Source organism: Sceloporus undulatus, chromosome 1 (genome assembly GCF_019175285.1).
Source record: "Sceloporus undulatus isolate JIND9_A2432 ecotype Alabama chromosome 1, SceUnd_v1.1, whole genome shotgun sequence".
Taxonomy (NCBI): Eukaryota; Metazoa; Chordata; class Lepidosauria; order Squamata; family Phrynosomatidae; genus Sceloporus; species Sceloporus undulatus.
In genome coordinates, this window is record NC_056522.1 from 378,696,692 (window position 1) to 378,717,984 (window position 21,293).

At 41.9% G+C, this 21,293-nt stretch overlaps 1 protein-coding gene across 1 annotated transcript in view; it reads left to right on the forward strand.

The window, feature by feature from the left end:
* Positions 1-21,293, forward strand: part of MAP4K5 (mitogen-activated protein kinase kinase kinase kinase 5) — a 139,274-nt gene that overhangs the window by 113,431 nt on the left and 4,550 nt on the right. The window contains exons 17-30 of the mRNA XM_042460977.1: positions 3-181; positions 2,314-2,411; positions 4,231-4,272; positions 5,299-5,383; positions 5,482-5,561; positions 8,894-8,954; positions 9,154-9,156; positions 9,272-9,386; positions 9,756-9,814; positions 10,584-10,687; positions 12,219-12,396; positions 15,591-15,659; positions 18,902-18,994; positions 20,779-20,849. Coding sequence (XP_042316911.1) covers positions 3-181; positions 2,314-2,411; positions 4,231-4,272; positions 5,299-5,383; positions 5,482-5,561; positions 8,894-8,954; positions 9,154-9,156; positions 9,272-9,386; positions 9,756-9,814; positions 10,584-10,687; positions 12,219-12,396; positions 15,591-15,659; positions 18,902-18,994; positions 20,779-20,849 — 1,237 coding nt within the window. The remainder of the gene's footprint in view (positions 1-2; positions 182-2,313; positions 2,412-4,230; positions 4,273-5,298; positions 5,384-5,481; positions 5,562-8,893; positions 8,955-9,153; positions 9,157-9,271; positions 9,387-9,755; positions 9,815-10,583; positions 10,688-12,218; positions 12,397-15,590; positions 15,660-18,901; positions 18,995-20,778; positions 20,850-21,293) is intronic.

The window sequence follows — 21,293 nt, forward strand, 5'->3', positions numbered from 1 at the left end:
CTTGTGGATGATGAGAAGATCCAGACGATCAAGTATTGCCCAGATCCTCACAGTCAGGCCCCTCCGGCTCATAGGAGACAAAGCATCCCAGTTTGTGGACCTCAGACGGAGCCCACCCCGATTGGGATGACCAGCAGCGTCAGTAGCCCAGGCTTGCTCACCGTCCGATACAGCGACATGGGTATATATCAGTGTCCTTGCCATGTGAGAGGGCATGCAGGTTGTCCAGAACTCTGCTGGGTGCTGAGCAGAACCCAGAGAGTGTGCAAAACCCCTGGGAAAATATCAGAGGAAAACCTTAGAAGGCAGTTTTCCCAAAAGGAAACAGTGATGAGGGCCAAATTACAACTCTGTATTATTCACACTCTTATGTAGCTGTACAGGGAACATGTAGGGCAAAGGAAAATAAGTAAGGTGTCTGAGAACTCTGGGCCACTGACCACCAAACATCCCATGATGCTGCTTATCAGAGTCACTGTTTTTTTTCTTTATCCCAAAATGTTCCTTTGGGCTGAAGAAGACAATGATGGCTGCACCAGCATCCAAGAGTGAATGTTTTGAAAGACAACTCCCAAGCAGGCTTCCATAATTGAGCCAGTGTGGTCTCACAATGTCATCTTAGGGGCCGCCATGAGAGCCAGCATAGTGTGGTGGTTTGAGCATTGGACTATTACTGTGGAAACCAGAGTTTGAATCCCCACTCAGCCATAGACATCCACTAATGGGCAAGTCCCACTTTCTTAGACTCAGGGAAAGTGAAGGCAAACTCCCTTTGAACAAATCCTGCCAATCACCTTAGTGTTGCCATAAGTCAGAAATGACTTGAAGGCATATAACAGCAAATACATGTTTTAATAAATAATATATACAGTGCACCTGCGTCATACGCGGGTGCGCTTTATGCGGCTTTTGGCATATGCTGAAAGCCGCACAGGGAGAAGGGGAGGCACATCCCATAGGGACTAATGGGGTGTGCACGCATCGCTGCGCCACTGCATGCACGAGCCCCATTCATTTAAATGGGGCTTGAGCATGGGCGGAATTTACTTTACACGGTGGAGTCTGGAACGGATACCCCGTGTAGAGCAAGGGCGCACTGTGTAAATTAAAGGCCAGAGTTGTCTACTTGTGCTATAAGAAAATGTGTTTGTCATGAATCAGAACAGACCAGTACTTTACAATACAACAGCTTAAAATCACGGGCTGCCATGCTGGAACTTTTGTTTTCCACTTTTAGAGGGAAGTGGGCAATTTTGGGGGGGTTAGGAGGCTACTATTAGCCCTCCTATAATATCTTGGAGGACCATTCCCCTGCCACATTCTTGAAAACATTTTTAAATGCCCTCTATGCCATCTAGTAGGGGGCAATTTCACCATGTTTCTGCCATCCTCTGGTCTGTTTTGGGCAATTTTAACAAAAGGAAGTGACCAAAGGGGAAAGATTTTTTTTTAAAGGGGCCCCCCCTTAAAAAAATTTCCCTCCCCCCCCCCCCCCCCCGAGGACATTTGGGAGCATTTTTGTTAGTTTTTGAAAACTCCTGGCCACATATTGCCCAACCCTGCTTTATACCATTTGTCCTAGATCTCCACACATGGAAAAGATAATACATGTTGAATATCATATACAGTGGTGCCTCGGGTTACGAAAATAATTCGTTCCGCGGCCGCTTTCGTAACCCGAAAAGCCTTCGTAAGCCGAAAACCCATAGGCGCTAATGGGGAAAAAGCCGCGGCTCTGCCGCGGCTCCATTTAAAATAGCGCCGGAGTTTTTTCGTAACCCGAAAAAACTTTCGTAACCCGAAACAATAAATCCCTATGGGATTTTTTCGTATCCCGAAAAATTCGTAACCTGGGTATTTCGTATCCCGAGGTTCTCCTGTATATTGAAAATTAATTAGTTGCCAATATATCTCTTGTCATTATTTTACATGTAGAAATCACCTAGATTTTTGTATGCACTAAACAGTTATTAGAGGATAAAACTTTTGGTGCCTTCACCTTTGCAGGGTAATAGACACAACACAAAAGGAAAATGAAGGGGCAGGGAAGAGGAGAACAAACAATGAGGCAGCAGCTCTTTCTCTGGCCAAGGAATAGGACTAGGTTAGTCTCCCCTGGCTATGGTGTCTTCCTACCCACAGCCCTTGCTATTTATTCACAATGTCCCTTCAGTTTTGCAATCCCTGGGAAATGGCCATGGGAGAAGTGTTCTTTTTGGTAGGGAAGTATGTATGTATTAACCCATCCAGATCACCACTGCTGTGGGCTTAATATTTTTCTTGTTTACATCCATTTTAACATTTCTCCTTTAGGCAATGGTGACAGTGTACCGAAACTCCTAGAGGAAAATGCTGATGGGTTGAGCCACATGCCCCAGCTGCCACGGAAGAAGGAGAAGCGGGAATTTCCAGTGAGCATTGTCTGTATTTTGTTCCCTTCTGTGATATAGTTGTGGCTGGTGTTACTGCCTGGGGAAACTTTTCTCTGTTGTGATGTAGTAGATAGTAGGGGTGGGGAGGGAAATTGTTCCACCGTTATTCATTCTGTGGCTGAAAAAAAATTTTTCCCTAACTTCAAAAAGCATTGTATGTGTAATGTGCCTTCAGGTTGCCTGTCAATTTATGGCAACCCCATGAATTTCACAGGGTTTTCTTAGGCAAGGAATAGTCGGAGATGGTTTGGCCAGTTCCTTCCTCTGAAATACAGCCTACAGCACCTGGGAATCATTGGCGGTCTCCCATCCAAGTACTAACCTGTTTACTTTCCAAGATCAGATGTGATCTGGTGCCTTCAGGTCACCCAAAGAACGTTGTGTTTGCACACAAAAAACTTGTGTGGTTTTCTGGAAAGCCACCCCCCCCTTTTTTTAACAAACGGGTGTTTTTTCTCTCTCTCACACACACACACACAAACACTATTTCCATACAAAATTACTATCTCAAGTGGCACATATGAGTTTTTTAAAAAGCAAAATTAAAGGTTTTTTTTAATGCAAGAAACACCAGTTCTTTGGGGTGGGGGGGGGAACAATTCTTCAGAGGGGAAAGCAATGGAGGATTCAGGAATTTGTGGGGGTTTTGTTTGTTTGTTTGTTTTTTGTAAAAAATAGTTTTGGCTTTGCACAAAATCTGATTTTCATGTGAAAAATCAACATGTATTCCCACACAGAATAATTTCCCCATACGTTTTGGAATGTGTGAATGCCAAGCAAGAACTCTGCAGACATATTCTTTGTGTCTCAGAGTAGGGAGAAAACTGGAATTTATCCATCCTTGCATGCAAGGTTGAAATAGCAGAATAGTTGCATACCTACTAGATAATGCTGATCTGGTTGAGGGAAGGAGACATTTTGGGGGGAAAGCAAAAGGCATTCATTTTAATGCCTTCTATCCTAAAGCTTCCCAAAGAGGCTTGTTGTGAGAAAATGATCACCTGCCTTAAGATTTCTCACATTTAGTGGTTTTTCATGAAGAAAAGTCATTTATGCAGACAAGTTGGAGGTTTTTGTTGCAAAAACCAAGCACCCATTTTTTGTTTTTGTTATGTTTTTTGCAGAGAATAGCGTATTTGGCTGAAAATGCACTTTTTCTGCATAAAACTGTTTATCATTTTTTTCCCAAAAAGAGTTCATTTGCAAATGATTTTTTTGCAAAAAAAATTAATAATCTTGAAATATGAAAAGTAATTGAAAAATATACAAAAACACCCAGTGGTAAGAATATATTTGAAATCATTCTTTCTTCCATGTAAGAGCAAAATAAGTCTAGTTGCCTTGAATGAATGTAAATGTCTCAGAACCCCACTGAATCTTGCAAGAAATTAAAAGATCAGTTCTGCTGGAATCTGCCACCAAGTTGACTTCTTACAGCAATCCTTTAAGCCTGTGGTTTTTTACATGTTTGGCTTGCACGCCACTATTTCTCTGTCTGTTTGCATGGGTTTGTTTCTCTCACTCTTATCTTAACGCTGGAATGTAAGTGACCATTCTTGATGTTCTGTACTAATTCTAGAAGAACAGGAAAAATGTTGATGCTGTTCAGGGAGGGAGATATGTACCAGAGTGTGTAGGTAACAGGGACAGAGCAGTCTGGTCCACTCTTGACAACAGAACATTTGTGCCATGTACTTTAACAACCTTAGAACATTTCAGTCCAAATTCAGCTCCTTTCCTTTTAAGGTTTCCAAGAAATGGTGTTGTTTCTTACTGTACAAAACTTTTTCCCCCACAGAAGCCAGCTATCAATGGTTTGCCACCAACGCCAAAGGTGCTGGTAAGAGACCTTTTAAGAAGTTTGAAGTAAGAGTGAAACCTTACATATTGAAGCTACATGGCTGTTTTAATATGAAGCAATTAAATATGGGCCATTTAACATCTGCTCCACACCAGCCTTGGCAACTGCATGGGCTCCCTGTCTTCCACCCAGCCCTCTCACCTTTGTTCCTTCTAACAAAGAACTAGGCTTCTTAGGGGATTGGGACCAGCAGCTCTCCTCTGTTTCCCTTGGAATGGGTAGGAGTCATTTTTAAGAAGGAAGGTTGTGGGAGCATGACCCTCTTGGGAAGCTTCCCCCTTGCAAAAAAAAAAAAGGCACAGGCAGGCTGCATTTGGAAAGGTAAAGTCAGAGGAGGGAATCCTATGCTTGCTCAGTAGTTCCCTTAGATGTGGGGCAGGACTGAGCCTTCACACAAAGGGTGGGGAATCTTTGACCCTCTGGATGTTTTGGCTTACAACACCCATCAATCCCAATGAGCATATACAATGCATTGTGGGAGCTGTAGTCCAAAACACCAGGAGGACCAAACCTTCTCTGTTCCTGCCTTCGAATGTTACTACTGAATGACAGATGTGCTGGCAGCACCTGCTTAAAAACAGTGGTTAGCTACTATAATAAATCATGTAGTTATTAATCTGTGCTCCATCCAAATTAAGTGTATTATTTCCTGATTAGAAGATTCTGTGTTTCAGTGGGAAGGGATGAGGAGGAAGAGGAAAGATCTGTGTTTTAAGGTCCTGTCCTCTTAAAAGTCCACCATTTTGTCTTTTCTTTTGCTTTGTTTTTTGGCTTTTAAAACTCCTACTGGCCATTGCCCACTGCCCATTCTCTTTTGCCCGCTCACAGTTCTATATGTAATATATATGTAATAATCATAAGGACTAGAAAATTGTCAAGCTTTAAAACCCCACACCTCAAGAGATACAATTGATTTCTTTCTATGAATGGCCTTGTGTCCCTTTGTGGGAGAAAAGCAGCATATAAAATAAATAAATTTGATCTCTTCTGCTTTTGTCATTTCAGATGGGAGCATGTTTCTCCAAAGTGTTTGACGGCTGCCCTTTAAAGATCAACTGTGCCACATCATGGATACATCCTGACACAAAAGGTAAGGCTTCTGTTCACTGATGAGTTTAGCTTCTATTCATTTTCCTTCCACATTTCCCAAATGGCTAAACTGGCTTTCTTGCCTTCCTCATATTGTAGATCAATATATTATCTTTGGGACCGAAGAGGGCATTTACACACTGAACCTCAATGAGCTGCATGAAGCCACCATGGAGCAGGTAGGAGATGAGTGCTTGGTGGTGGTATTCTTGTTGTTGTTGCTGCTGTTGTTGCGGACTCGGGTGCTCAGGTCCCTGCTGTTGTGGGGAATTAGAGGCAGCCTCTCTGTAGGCAAGCAACTGTGATTTTCTTTATCCCAAGCACATCAGCTGCTGCTCTTGTATAGCATAGTGGTGTATGTTCTGTAATGGATTGGGCTCTATCCCTCTTCTCCCAAAATACTGTGGGTGGAACCAACAATCATTGAGCCCTCCCTGCCTTAAGATGGGTCATTTAATTCACAAATTTCATTCAGCAGAAGGTGAATCACCATTGGTGATACCCCATTTAACCATTTCCTTCCACAGTCAGTGGCTGCAACTCATCATGAGCACGGAGAGTGATTTTATTTTGTTTTTATTTTCTCAGACTGATTTTATTCTGGCAACAGCCTGCTTTTATTCTTTCTGATGTTTTAACTTGTTACCTTTTTCATGTGCCATGTTACTTTTTTTTAACTATATTTAGCACAATCTGTTAGCCATCCAAGGAATAGTAATAATAGAAGGTGGGAGATAGGTAGAGATACAGATGATATAATTAGTGTTACTGATGGCATTACTATTTTTTGGGATTAATTTTTATTAATTTTTAACCCAAACAATCTTACAATCAAAATAATACACAATCAAAGATAAAGAAACCCGGGGGGGGGGGGAGAACAAGAAGGGAGGGGAGAAAGAAATAAAAGAGTAAAAAGAAAAGACATATAACCAATACATAGTAGGGCTCTGACTGCCCTCCAATCCTGACTATAATGAAAAGAAATATAAAAAAGAGGAGAACAAATATTATTCTACCATTACAGATCCAACTAAATAATCGTATTAAAATTACTATAACCGTAGCTACTGATTATTACATCATTAGATTTCATATTGATCAAAAAGTCCCTAAACAGTTTCCAGTCTTTCAAAAAAGTTTTCAGTTGGCTTATGCTTTAGATCCCACAGTAATTTGGCCGTTTGGGTCAACTCAGCAACATTAACAATCCATTCGTTCATTGTCGGTGCTTCATTCCGTTTCTAATTTTGAGCAAATATTCTTGCTGTTGTCATATATCGAAGAAGTACTCCATATTTACTATTCATCCTTTATCCATAATGCCCAACTAAATCATTTCTAGTAACATTACAAAGCTAGCTTTTTATTATTATTATTATTATTATTATTATTAACTGATAGCATTACTATTGGTAATGCTATCAGGAGGGCGACTAAAGGAAGGCGACTAAAATGGTGAAGGGTCTGGAATCCATGCCTTATGAAGAATGACTTAGGGAGCTGAGGATGTTTAGCCTGGAGAAAAGAAGATTAAGAGATGATATGATAGCCCTGTTTAAATATTTGAAAGGATGTCATATTGAAGAGGGAACAAGCTTGTTTTCTGCTGCTCCAGAGATTAGGACCCAGAGCAATGGATGCAAGCTGCAGGAAAAGAGATTCCACCTCAACATTAGTAGCAACTTCCTGACAGTAAGGGCTGTTCAGCAGTGGAACAAACTCCCTCGGAGTGTAGTGGAGTCTCCTTCTTTGGAGGTCTTTAAGCAGAGGCTGAATGGCCATCTGTCGGGGATGCTTTGATTTGGATTTCTTGCATGGCAGGGGGTTGGACTGGATGGCCCTTGTGGTCTCTTCCAACTCTATGATTCTATGGTGTCATTCTTATTATTTTAAAATAATACAAATAGAGCAGAACCCTCAAAACCTTAATAATTACATGATATAAATATATATTTAAGTTCACCAACTAAGAGTTGGGAGGTGGGAGGGAATATGGGAGTAAATAGTTTTATTAAATTTGCCAGAAATTTAATTATGTATTAAAAAAGAAATAAATAGAGTGAACAGAGCTGAACTCTCAAAAGTTTAAAAGTAGCAGTAAGAGCACAATGTGAAAGTAAGCCCAGATGAAGCCATTGTGACTTACTTCTGAGTAAACATGCATGTGATTGCACTGAAAGTCATGTTGAAGTTAGGGTAGTGAAACTTTACAAGATCTTCTCACTTCCTACCAAGAAAGTGTCCTAGTGTTTTCACATTTCTTGTCATTATAAAAGAATCTTGCTCAGTCAAAGCAGCAGGTGCCTTGCTTACTTGGTATCCTGTACCTGTTGGAAGAAACAGCAGTTTTTGAACTTGTTTTCATTGCCATCTTGCCCACTAGGGAAAAGATGGCTGAGGCCCATTCCCACCCACCATCCACCCATTCTGGCATTGTCGTATTTGAAAGATGCATTCCTCAAACCCCGGTTCTGGTGTGGGAAGTACGGATGATGTCCAGCACATTCCGCACCAGAACCTGGGATCTAACACCCTCAAAATGGTTTTAAAAACATTCTTGTTCCAGAGTACCGTCTTCCCATGTCACTGCATCTGTCTGCACAGGCATCTCACTGAGCCACCCTGTGCATCCACCAATACTGCAGGTTGCTTGCTTCTCAAGTCAGAACAAGGCACCGTGTTCTGACATCAGAAGTGAGCAACTCATAGTGATGGCGGATGCAGCAGGTGGCTCAGTGGGGAGCCCATGGAGACAGACACAGCAGTGCAGGAATTGAAGACCAGGTAATGGGCGGGGGGATCAGGACACCTGTGGGACCAGGATATTCCAAGCTGCCCACATAGTATTTTGGCCCATGTAGACAGGGCCTTAGACAAAGAGAAATTGGAATATTTTGTTTTTCTTTCCTACTTTCTTTTGCTTCCTCTGTCAGCCACCTGTCCCAAAAGTGTTATGCGCAGATAACATTGTCTGGTTTAGTCAGGGCAAATCACAGCTGAACATCACCACAAATGCAAAATCTTGTGGCGCAGAAAACAAAAATAATGACCATGGAGGATCTACATACATTCAAGCTAGACAATGAGGAAATCAAAATAGTTCAGAGTTCCTGTACCTTGGATGAAACATCAATCAGGAAGGAGATTGCAGTCAAGAAATTAGAAAAAGACTAGAAATGGGAAGGATAGCTATGGAAGAACTAAAAAAGATCTTGAAGAGTAAAGATGTGCAACTGAGCACGAAAGTTAGAATTGTCCAGGCCATTGTTTTCCCCATCACCATAAATGCAAAAGCTTGTGGGACAGTGGTTAAATGCCTATACTGCAGCCACTCACTCACAAACCACAAAGTAAAGTAAAGGCTCTAGCAGAGCAGGCCTTTCATGCCAGTAATATTCTCTCATCATTCATCCCCTCTAACAGTAACTCCCCAAATTCACAGAGCACAGGAAATGACCCTCTCAACCCATTTCACTTTGTTTTACCCTGATGCTTCTTTTCCTTCCAGCTCTTTCCACGGAGATGCACATGGCTGTATGTCATCAACAACACTCTAATGTCGCTTTCAGGTATGTGAATTGCTGGAGAAATGTTCCAGAAAACTTTAAAAGGTGGAGGGGAAACACAGTGCACTTTCTTTAATGTCTTTTCTTTGGCATGTTGAATTTATCTTGTTAATATCAGGAAAATCATTTTAATTTTTTTTTCTTTTGTTTTCTTCTTTGCAATTTGCTTGAATCTCTGGAAATTTTGGGACTGTCCTTTTAGAAGGTAATTCTTTCTCCTACTTCGTATATAATGCCTTATTGATTGCTTCTACTCATTTCTCACATGACTGCTATAATTTTCCAGAGTCTGAGATAGGCCGCCTTTGTCTGTGTTACAGGGAAAACGTTCCAGCTTTACTCACATAACCTCATAGCTTTGTTTGAACAAGCCAAAAAGACAGGACTAGCTGCTCACATTCAGACCCATCGATTCCCTGATAGAATATTACCAAGGTAAGCAGGTGCCATTTTACCTCTTGGACTTGATGACTGAGAAAATGTTGTAGACAGGAAAAGTCAGGTTTAAAAAAATCTATTTCTCCTCCCTTTTATTCCATGGATACAGTAGGAGAAATTACTCCCTAAAAATTATTTAGGGAATGTAGACAACAATTTTACACTGAGTCAGTGCTTTTGTCCATCAAGCCCAGTACTCTGAACTCTGACTGGAGATCCTGGTGGTCACCTGTCCAAGTGCCAACCCAGGTCAGAACCTTCTTGGCTTCCAAAATCAGATGAGATCAGGCATGTGCAGGATAAACAGTGCTTATTTTGGACCTGGTCCCAGAACCATTGTTAACAACTGATTATGTCCTTTTTCAGGAAATTTGCCTTAACGACAAAGATCCCGGATACAAAAGGGTGCCATAAATGTTGTATAGGTGAGTCTTCATGAAATCGTAAAACCGGAAGAATTAGAAGGGATCTCGAGGGTTATCTAGTCCTACCCACTATCGGTGCAGGGAATACCCAACTTCTGAGTATAGTCTCCCACATATAACTATACCTTAATTAATGAAGTAAATGTGTTCTTGAGCTACATCTTTACTTCTTTAACAAAAGGTTTGGTACCAGAGGCAGGAATCATGGAAGGAAATGGGATAGGTTTCTATACCACCAAAAGGAGATCTGTTCATCATGTTTCAGCTAGTATCCAGCACTAGCAATATATACATGTGAAATGAAATAATCAGTTCAGATAAGTCTTGGGCATTATCACATCATTTTAAGGGAGCTGGAGACCTTTTTGGTTCTCCATCATTTAAATCTGATATTTACTTTAAAAACAATATCTTGGTTGTATAGAACTAAACTGTGTAAAAACAGAGGTCAAAGACATAGCATGTTAGTCTGGAATATCAGTATCCAAAGGGATTTCATAGCACCGTTGAAACTAAATGTGCAAAAGAAGTGTAGCATGAGCTTTCATATCCTTTGTCTATTTCTTCAGATGCATGGAGTAAGTGGACCAAGTCTAGGAAAGCTTATGCTATAACTTCTTCTATACAGTTAATCTTAAAGGTGCTACAAGATCCCTTTGCATACTGTATAAAAGCAAGTTGATTTCATTTTCAGACTGCTCTGAATATCATGTCAAGTTTTAAGTGAAACAGTGATAATGTTTAGGGCCATTTTTCTTTTCATCCTTAGTAAGGAATCCGTATACAGGCCATAAATACCTCTGTGGAGCTTTACAGTTGGGGATCGTTTTGCTTCAGTGGTATGAACCAATGAAGAAATTCATGTTAATAAAGGTAGGTTATGCCTTTTCGTGTGACATCTTACTGCTTTGGGTCCCAGACTTGGGGAAAACATGGGATAACAACAACAACAACAACTGAACTTGGCTTTTCTGTGAGAGCATGCTTGATGTAGGTGGAACTGATAGCTAATCCAACAATTCATAAGCCTTTCCCATTTGAAATGGAAATGACGTAGATGCCTAGTTGTTTAAGAAGGTCAGAGATGGCCTTGCTCAGATACAAAAGAGGAGGAGAAGGAGTGGGTCCTTTCACAGTGGTGGCCCAAGGATGTGGAATTCCTTCCTAAAGAAGCTTCTCACCCAAGCTTCTTTTCATTGCTTTTGTGGTCATTTGTTGGCCATAGAGTGGGTTATTTGCTGTTATTTGCCATCAGGTTGAGCTATGGCAACCCTGTAAATGAGACACCTTCAGCAGCCTTGTTCATTAAATTCCCTTCTCTGGTCTTTTACACTCAAGGCAGTCTTAGGTTTGTAAGAGCTTGATGATATCCATCCACCTGTAAAGTAGTCTCCTTCTTTTCCTACTGCCTTCCATTTTACCAGGCATTATCCTCTTTTCCAGCAAATCACATCATCTCATAATGTTTTCAAAGTATGGCAGGCTCAGTGCAGACATGAGAAAAATGAAATAAATTAGATTTAAGTGGACAGAGTGCAGACGGGAGAGTTCATGGAGCTCCTAAGATTATATTTGGTGCCCAACCTCATACCATCTCCTCTGGACCACCATTTTCCTGGCAAATAAAAGGAGGAGCCTTAACATGGGGAATTAGTGTGGGACTACAGCTCTAGAGACCAGGATTAAAATCCCTGCTCAGCCATGGAACCCCACTGGGCAAGTCATTCTCTCACCCTTGTTGTTGTTGTTGTTGTTGTTGTGCGCATTCAAGTTGTTTCCAACATATGGTGACCCAAAGGCAAACCTATCATGGGCTTCTTTAGGCAAGATTTGTTCAGAGGAGAGTTCCCATTGCCTTCTCCTGAGGCTGAGAGAGTGTGACTTGTCCAAGGTCTCCCAGTGGGTTTCAATGGCTGAGCCTCAGAGGAAGGAAAAAGCAAAAACCTCTCTGAACAAATCTTGTCAATAGCTTGCCTTAGAGTCACCATAAGTCTGAAACGATTTGAAGGCGCATACCAATGACAACAACAAAAGGATATATTGTCTCTCTTGAAAGCCTCCAGAAGGGCTAAGCTACATTTTTATATAGGTTGCAACTTTCCATGCACTGTTTTAACATTATTTTAACACTATTCAAAAGATACTCCTGTTTTGCAAGTTTCTGAAAGACATCTGGCCACTTCTTGTGTGGCCAGATGTTCGTTTGTTTATTGATCTTTTGAAATTTTGTTAGACCATGCAGACCTTGGAAGGTCCCAAAGGGAACAAAACTGGATCCCAGACCCACAGAAGTTGCCCAATTCCGAGTTAGATGTCCATTCTGTAAGGAGGTAGATATTCTGCTGGGCAAATCATTTTTCACTCTGGTTCTTCTTTTTTCTTCTTGGTCCTTGCCTTTGTCCAGCACTTTGACTTCCCATTGCCAACTCCTTTGAACGTCTTTGAAATGCTGGTGATCCCAGAGCAGGAATACCCCATGGTTTGCGTGGCCATCAGCAGGGGGGTTGAACCAAATCAGGTTGTTCAGTTTGAGACCATCAACTTGAACTCTGCTTCTTCGTGGTTTACAGAAATTGGTGCAGGTGAGACTCAAATATCATTAATTTAATGTAGTTCATAACCCTTCCCCAGACTAGCACACACACACCAGATATTTTGATGACAGCTCCCATCATCCCCAACCAGCATGGAACAGGTAGGAGTTGTCATTCAGCACATTCAGATAGCACAAGACAGGGTCATGAAAAAATGATTGTATACAAATTAATAAACATGAAAAAATGATTGTATACAAATTAATAAATGATGTTGGATATTTTCTTTGCAGGAACAAGACATCTGGGAATCTCTATTTTTCAGTTTCTGTTGTGATTGTTTTAAAATCTAGGTCTTTTAGCAATAGCTTGTGGAGAATATCTAATCAAACCTCAGAAAAGTTATAGTTGGGAGATTCTGGTCATAACTGGCCAAACTACAGCAGGCTATTCTTTGGTCTCCACACCTTTCCCCTTATTCCATTGTTTAGATGACTGAGTTCAATAGTCCTTTAAAACCTTCAGGTGTCTGTATCAACCTGAATGCTTCCCTATGTTTGTAAGATGCAAAATAAATTAAAACAGCAAAGGTTCTGCAGCCTACCACATTTATTATGGGGTAGACATCTGAGGATCAATCAATTTGGTAGTCCTTAAGATGCTACAAAACTGTTTTGTTTCTTGCTGCGGCTGTAATGTTTCAGGCATCTGATGAAGTGGACAATGGTCCACAAAAACCTGTATCTGCCATCAACTGTTTAGTCTTTCAGGTGCCAGAGGACCCTTTCAGCCATGACAGCCTCACCCTGCTGCCCTTCTGGCTATTAACATATGGAGAAGAAGCAAATTTATCTCAGTTTTCAAGTCTCATCTTAGATATCACACCCAAATCCCACTTTCGATTTCTGTGGCTCCCTGCATGTAAGCCCCAAGTATGTCTGGCTTGTGGACAGTTAGGATAACAACAACCGCAGTCTTACCTGGCCTGCAAGAGGCCATCTGGCTCGTTTGACTCTTCTTTCCCAGTTTGTAAGATAAGATGCTCTGGTTGCTTCTGGTCTGTTCCCTTGGAGAGACATTCATGTGCAATGCTCAGGCATACTGGCTGTGGTCCAGGGATCTGTCTCTGAACACAGCAAGCAATTCATCTCCCCTTTCTGCAATTCTGGATTTGTGACGAGGAGTGTTTTTGTATTTTTTCAGTGGAAATAGCAGGTGGGGGGGGGGGCTTTACAGCAGGAGTGGACAACTGCATGAAGACGAGTGGCCAGTTATCTCGTTCTCAGAGGTCAAGGGAACTGGGTTCTTTTGCAGAACATCTCCCATTGTCTCCTTGTTCAAAAAAGCAGAATTTTGTTCCAGAGAAAACAAAGTCTTTCCCTTTGCCTGCCCTTCCATATCTGTTAATTTAGCATTGCAATTTCTACATTTTCCTTTTGGCTCAATCAGAGTAGACCAGGAATTCGAATTATGCTGTGATTTTGGATTGCAACTCCCAGCATTCTTCACCATTGGCTATGCTTGGGTAGGGGTCGCTGGGAAATGCCATCCAATTAGCTTACACAAGGGGAGATATAGCGGTATCAGGGTAGTAAGGAAGTACAAGGAAAGATGAGGTCGGTGTTTAATACCTATCTCGTCTTCCAGCCACCCTGTTAACTGAAAGGAACCGAGGGTCATCCCAACCATACCACAGACCCTTACCCTGCTGCTTTGTAATGTCAGGTTGGTAAAGAACACAGCCCATATAATTTACGATCTGTTAGAGGATGAAAATGCTGACCTGGCCTGTATCACGAAGACTTGGCTGGGGGCCGACAGTAATGCAGTTTGGGCTCGGATACTCCCAGCCGAGTATACTGTTAAGTAGCAGATTAGGGAAAGTTGCCAAGGGGGAGGGGTTGCCTTAGTCCATAAATGCATCTACACCTTGGCTAGGAAACCTGTCCAGAAAACAGGCCACATTGAGTGTATCTACCTGACCTTGAAGGCTAGGGACAGTCTGGGGATTCTGTTGGTCTACCGTCCACCCTGTAATCTAACAGACTCCCTGGCCAAGCTGACCCACCTGGTTTCAGAGCTGGTGCTGGAGTCTCCCAGGCTTCTTGTCTCCCGGAGTTCAATCTTACCACCTCCTTGGAAACTTTCAGGGGGGCAGTTAAGACGGAGGTCTTCCGGAGAGCATACCCACCTGATCTCATGTGAAACATAGATCCACTTCCCTTTACAGGATGAGAGTATTCTGCCCCACCGTTGCTTGCGAAATCCTGGTTTTGTTGCTATGTTAATTGCTATTTTGCATTTTATGAACCTGTTTGTATTATTTGCATTTTAACTGTATTATACTTTATATTATGCCGTAATCCTGCCTCGATCCCCCCGGGAGAGGCGGGGAAATATAAATAAATTTTATTATTATTATACTGCTTAGGGAGTGCTTAAGTACACTAATAAGCCGTATAGAAATGTACCTGGTAAAGGTACTTGCTATCCAATGGCATCTGGAGTGCTGCACATTTCAGATCTATAGTCTACATGAGCCTAAGCATTGTAACAAAACAGGACTTGAGTTGTTCTCAAAGTTTTTATTTTCAATTAATTTACTCAAATGATCTGTGTTTTAACTGTAATTGCTCTTTATATTGTGTAGGGAGGGGGGCAGGGAGGAAGGTTTCCTTAATATAGTCCTATGTCTTTAGTTGAGAAATAAAATAATTCATTTAAAATACTGAGCTAGACAGATTAATGGTCTGACTCAATATAAAGCACCTTCCTGTCTTTTTGTATTGTTTTCATGCAATCATAGAATTTTATAGTTGGAAGGGACCTCAAGGGCCATGTGGGAATACCCAGCTAAAGCACTTCTGAGAGATGGCCATCCAACCTCTGTTTAAAGACCTCCAAAAAAAGGAGAGTCCACCAGCCTCTGAGATGGTGGTGGGCAGAATACACAGGATCCCCAATGAGTGTGTTTGCTCCCTCCTGATTCCACCAACAGAAGCAATTCTATCCATGGAAATTCCCCATTGGATCTTGGCCATTACACAGGTACCATATAGAGTGAGTCATCAGGATGCAAGTGTAGTAAAAGAGAGGATGAAAATTGGGAAGTCTCATCCAGGGCCAGAAAATCAGACCACCTTCATTTATAACATTGCTGCTTTGCATCAAAGCACTTTGCAGTTTCAGGAACATGTGGCTTTGATGGGATACAGACTACTGCATTTTTCTTCTCTTTCTAGGTTGCCAACAGCTTGATGCCATCCATGTTACACAGCTGGAGAGAGACACTGTTCTGGTGTGCTTGGACAGTAAGTAGCACCATTTAGGCTCCTTATCATCCCCAGGACCTGAATACCCTAAGGGCACCAGATCCCCTCTGAACTTGGAAGCTAAACAGGGTCAGCCCTCTTTAGTACTTGGTACTTAGTACTTGGATGGGAGACCGCCAGCAAATGCTCATGAGAGAAGATCCAGAATGCCCTTCCAAGCCAGGCCATTATCCTTCCACCAGCAGGCAAAGACACACATTTATCTGCTGAGGCAGTGTACTTTTTTTAAAAAAAATAGTAGTTGTGTTATTACAATGATCTGTTTAATTATGCCTTAATATTATTACTGACTGTGGCTGCATGTGCACTGCAGAAATAATCCAGGGTGGCATCTATGGCTAATTGCTATGGAATTCTGGGAACTGTAGTTTGCTGCGGCACCACAATTCCCCGACTGAGAAGGCTAAATTGTCTTGCAAAACTACACTTCCTAGAATTACATAGCATTGAGCTATGGCAATTTAAAGTGATGTCATCCTGGATTATTTCTTCATTGTGGATACAGCCTGTGTTTTTAGTTGTGTCTGGCATTTTGCTTACGTTGGGAGTATTGGGACAAAAGTAAATAAATAAAATACAATCTGTTTTAAAATGTATCCCTGATTCTCACCTTCCAGTATGTGCAACATTTAAATAATAATGTTTATCCACCACAGAGAACTTTTAAGGATTTAAGAAATTATGTCTGTGACATGCATCAAAAGGAATCCCAGAGTGAGAAACCATTTCAGCATTCTTTAAGATGCTGCATCAGTGCAGAGAGTAACTTTTGTTCTCCCCAGAAGCCCTGCGGAATTGACATCAAAGTGTGCACAATCTCTCCACCGTGCGTTTGATGTGGTCAAGTTGTCAAGATCAAATGCTTCAAAATGTCTTTTTTTATGGTTCATGTTTTTCTTGAGGTTCCCCATAGTGGTGAGAACTGAAACTGACTTCCATGCCTTACAGGTTATTGTGAAAACTGAGATTCTCCAACAATTTCTGTTTTTCAGGGGCTGCACCTCCACTGCAGAAATACAGCTGGCCCTCGGTATCTGCGGGGGATCTGTTCCAGATCCCTCCACGGATACCAAAATTCATTGATGCTCAAGTCCCATTGTCCTCAATGGTAGTGTGGCCGCGCCACCATTGAAAACAATGGAATTTTGCTGCCACAACCATCCGAAGCTCGCCTCACTGCTCTCACTGTAGTAGGCAGCAGGGGGACGGCTCCTCTTCCTCCGCTGCCTCTTCCAACTTCCTTCACCCTCCTCCTTTTCCTCCCTCCTTATCTTTCCCTCTGCCATCTTTTCCCCTCCTGAGCCTCTTCCTCTGCTCCTCCTCTTCCTCCTCCTCCCTCTTCTCTTCCTCCTTCATCTCTTCCCACTGCCACCTTGTCGTCCTCCTCCTCCTCCTCCTCCTCCCTTCACCTTTTCCTCCTCTTCCTCTTCCCTTACCCTACTCTGTTGATCCCCACCAATGGGCTTGCCATCCTCGGATGCTGGAATCCATGGATGGCAAGTCCGCAAATACAGGGGGCCTACTGTAATCCAGTTTGACACCATTTTAATTGCCATGGCTCAGTGCTATGGATTTCTAGAAAATGCAATTTGTGCAACAGTTAGCCTTCTCTGTCAGAGAGCGCTGGTGCCACAACAGACTACAATTCCTAGAATTCTGTAGCATTGAGCCATGGCAGTTAAAAGTGGTGTGAAACTGGATTGTTTCTGCAGTGCACATGCAGCCATAGTCACACTAGGTATGATAACCGCTCTAGCCTCAAGATGCTGCAAGGAGCTTACAAGTGAAAATGGGCAGCATACAACCACTGTTGTTATGACAAATGATTTTTAAATTAACCAATGCTCTTAAGACTATGTCACTTTGATATTTATTTTGTAACAAATTATTTTGTACTGCTGTTACTGTAAATTTACCGCATATACTCGACTATAAGTCGACCTCATGTATAAGTCGAGGTCAAGTTTTGGGGCCAAAATTATGGATTTTGCTATGACCCGTGGATAAGTCGGGGGTAAAACTTAGGGGCATATAGCAAAGGATCTAAAGGACGAAGCAAAGCAAAACCATGTCAAAGAACTTATAAAATGAACTCTATGTGCTTACCCTTAAGACTGGATGGATGAGAGAGTAGAGGCGGTCAGTGATTCACATATTATACTCTTGCTTTTCATCAGGAGATGGTTCCTTCTTTTAAATAAAAGTTAAGATACAATATTTACATTGACCTGTGGATAAATCAAGTCAGTTTTTTGGGGTAAATTTTTGACCTAAATTTCTAGACTTATACATGAGTATATATAGTAGGTTGATGATTCTTTTAAACAAGGATGGGATGAATACTAAATACTAATTAAAGTATTAAATACTAATAACAAACATGGGATATGTTTTAGACAAAATGAAGTGTGTTGAAGTCCCACTGAGTGCAATGAGGAAATATTAAGGGTGTGCTTCCCTGTGGAATTCTAGGTAACTCACGTCTGTCATACACACACATATGCACATACGCACACATGTTTGAACAAGTTGCTTGAGGGAAGGCCTCTCCCTACACAATCCGCCCCGCACTCTCAGAATAACTGGGAAGCAATCACTAGACTACGTAAATACCAGGCTCTGTGGGAATACCATTTCCCACAGAGCTTTTTCCGCCGTGGCCCCCAAGTTGTGGAATGATTTGCTGGAAGAGATCCGTCTCATTACCACCTTGGATGCTTTCAAGAAGGTACTGAAGACGGATCTCTTCCGGCGAGCCTACCCACCAAACCTGCGGTAAAATTCTCACCTCTGTCAGTATGGTATGTTTTTTTACGAAGAGTCAACCAGTATTGATAGTAGTGTGTGTGTGTGTGTGTGTGTGTGTGTGTGTGTGTATTATGCTATGTATTTAATATTGTTGAAATATGTTTTTATTGTTGAAATTTGCTGACTGCTGTAATCCCGCCTCGATCCTCAGGGAGAGGCGGGAAATAGAATTTTTTATTATTATTATTATTATTATTATTATTATTATTATTATTATTATTAATTATTATTATTATTTCACATACATACATAAGCTCTAGTCAAAGCCTGGTTTGATTGATGGAGTGGATTATTCTAGAGGCGCTCTGGTTCTTTCTTCTGGGGGGTATGGGAGCAGCCATTTTTCTCTTGCGTCCAGTAATCCTCTTCAACACTGACCTGGTTGTTTTTGGGTTTTTTCTTTTCGCCCAAAGGATTTGTGAAAATTGTGAATCTGCACGGTAAACTGAAGTCAAGCAAAAAGCTGGCCTCAGAGCTGAGTTTTGATTTCTGCATTGAATCTGTAGGTGAGCAGGCATGCTTTTTCTCTATTACTTATTCTTTCAGAGAGGCCTCTAGCAGTGCCCTGGGTCAGGGGTTCACAGCATTGTTCAGTCTGCAGGACATACTTTGAAGCTTGGGGAAACATCCTGGGTGCCATCACAAAATGGCTGCTATGGGGTGGGTGTACAGCTACTCATGGAAGAGTTGTTTTGCCATAACTGGTAAAAACTGTTGTGTCTAAAAGACAAGGATCCTTATTACAAGGTGGAGGTGGAATGAGAGCACTGACACACAAAACTATTACTTTAAACTTACATTCTGTGAAAGTCTGGGAGCTCCCTCAACTTCAAAAAAACAACAACCAACAACAACAGGAAAGTCAGGTACTTGTGAATACTTATGTAACAATACTACAAAACTTATTAAACTGTAAATTGCATGTGTTTGCTACAATAAGACAATTTTAAGCATCCAGTGAAATAATGAAACCATATAAACCATCTAGAAAATAATCATACAGAAAAAATATTGTAAAGCTTGCTTTATTTATTTATTTATTTATTTATGGTATTTATACCCCGCCCTTCAGCCCTAATGGCTATCAGAGCAGCTTACAATTATTATTTTTAATAAGACGGTTCCCTGCCCTCAGGCTTACAATCTAAAAGACAGGACACAAAAGGAGAAGGGAATGGCGGTGGGGAAGGGGATGAGGTCCAGCAGTTCTTCTCTCCCTCTGAGGCCTGGACCAAGGCAGATGGGCTGGAGGGAGGGCTCTTCTTCTTCAGGCTAGCCCTGATGGAGCTGGGTCTGCCTGGTCGCTCCCTTGCAGGCTGGAAGATGACAGTTATGGAGGGAGGAGTCTCTTCCAGGCTAGCCCTGATGGAGCTGGGCCTGCCTGGCCACACCCTCGCAGGCTGGAAGATGACAGTTATGGAGGGAGGAGTCTTTTCTTCCAGGCTAGCCCTGATGGAGCTGGGCCTGCCTGGCCACACCCTCGCAGGCTGGAGGATGACAGTTATGGAGGGAGGAGTCTCTTCTTCCAGGCTAGCCCTGATGGATCTGGGCCTGCCTGGTCAACTCCCTCGCAGGCTAGAGGATGACAGTTATGGAGGGAGGAGTCTCTTCTTTCAGGCTAGCCCTGATGGAGCTGGGCCTGCCTGGTCACTCCCTCGCAGGCTGGAAGATGACAGTTATGGAGGGAGGAGTCTCTTCCTTCAAGCTAGTAACCATAATGTGAGATATCCCATCAATAAAACTTAACATATCATCAAGGGAACCATCAGAAATAAGTAAAGTAATGTTCACAATTTAAATGTAAGTCCATTTAAAGAGGATATAAAGTTCATGTAGTTTATCATTTAAGTTTTGCCGAACCTGAGGTCTGAAGATCCTATGGCTTCAAAAAAATCTTGCAAATAACCTTTTAGAACATAGGCTTAAAATCCTATCACTTCAAGTTCCTTGAAGTGACAGTTATTTCCGGAATCTTTTACAACCATTTCAAGACGTCTTCATCAGCCCATGCCTTTATACTTTTTTTTAGATTGCTCCTGTTTAATCCTGAACTGTTTTAATACATCTATGAAATAACCCATTCATTACAAAAAGTTTTCGTAATTACCCTATAAGTACCTGTCTTTCCTGGCTTGTCTCATTTTCGTTACTCAGTTTAGAGACCTTCTGTTTGTAAGGGTACCTACCCTACATTTCCCTTGTAGCTCCCTCCGCTTCCCCCAACTTCTGAGTCACCTCCCTAAAGACGTGAAGCTCTGTGTTCCAGGTTGTGTTGTGTCATTCCTTACAGTGTGCCTTCAAGACAGCGTCTTAGCCTTCTGGAAGCATGGAATGCAGGGCAAGAGCTTTAAATCCAATGAGGTAAGTTTTTGGGAGGCCTTCTCAGTCCTTTTCCAATTCTCTCTCACTCTTTGCCTTCCTTCAGTTTGGGACTTTCTGTCCACAGGTAAAATGAAATCCCACTATAAGGACTCTTTGATAGGTAATGTCCTCAAAATATCACTTTGCTTTTACCTGGTATGGCCTAAAAGCTTCCATTGGCTGCATCTGCACTGTAGAAATAATGCAATTTGATGCCACTTTAACTGCCATGGCTCCATCCTATGGAATCGTAAGATTTATGAGATATTATCCTCTGGAGTCAGAGAGTTCTGGTGCCTCATCAAACTGCAAATCTTAGCATTTGATAGGATGCAGCCATGGCAGATAAAGCTGTGTCAAACTGCATTATTTCTGCAGTGCAGATGCAGCTACTGATACCTCCCTTTTCAGTAGAAGTGTACTGTAACTCTTATTTTCTCTCAT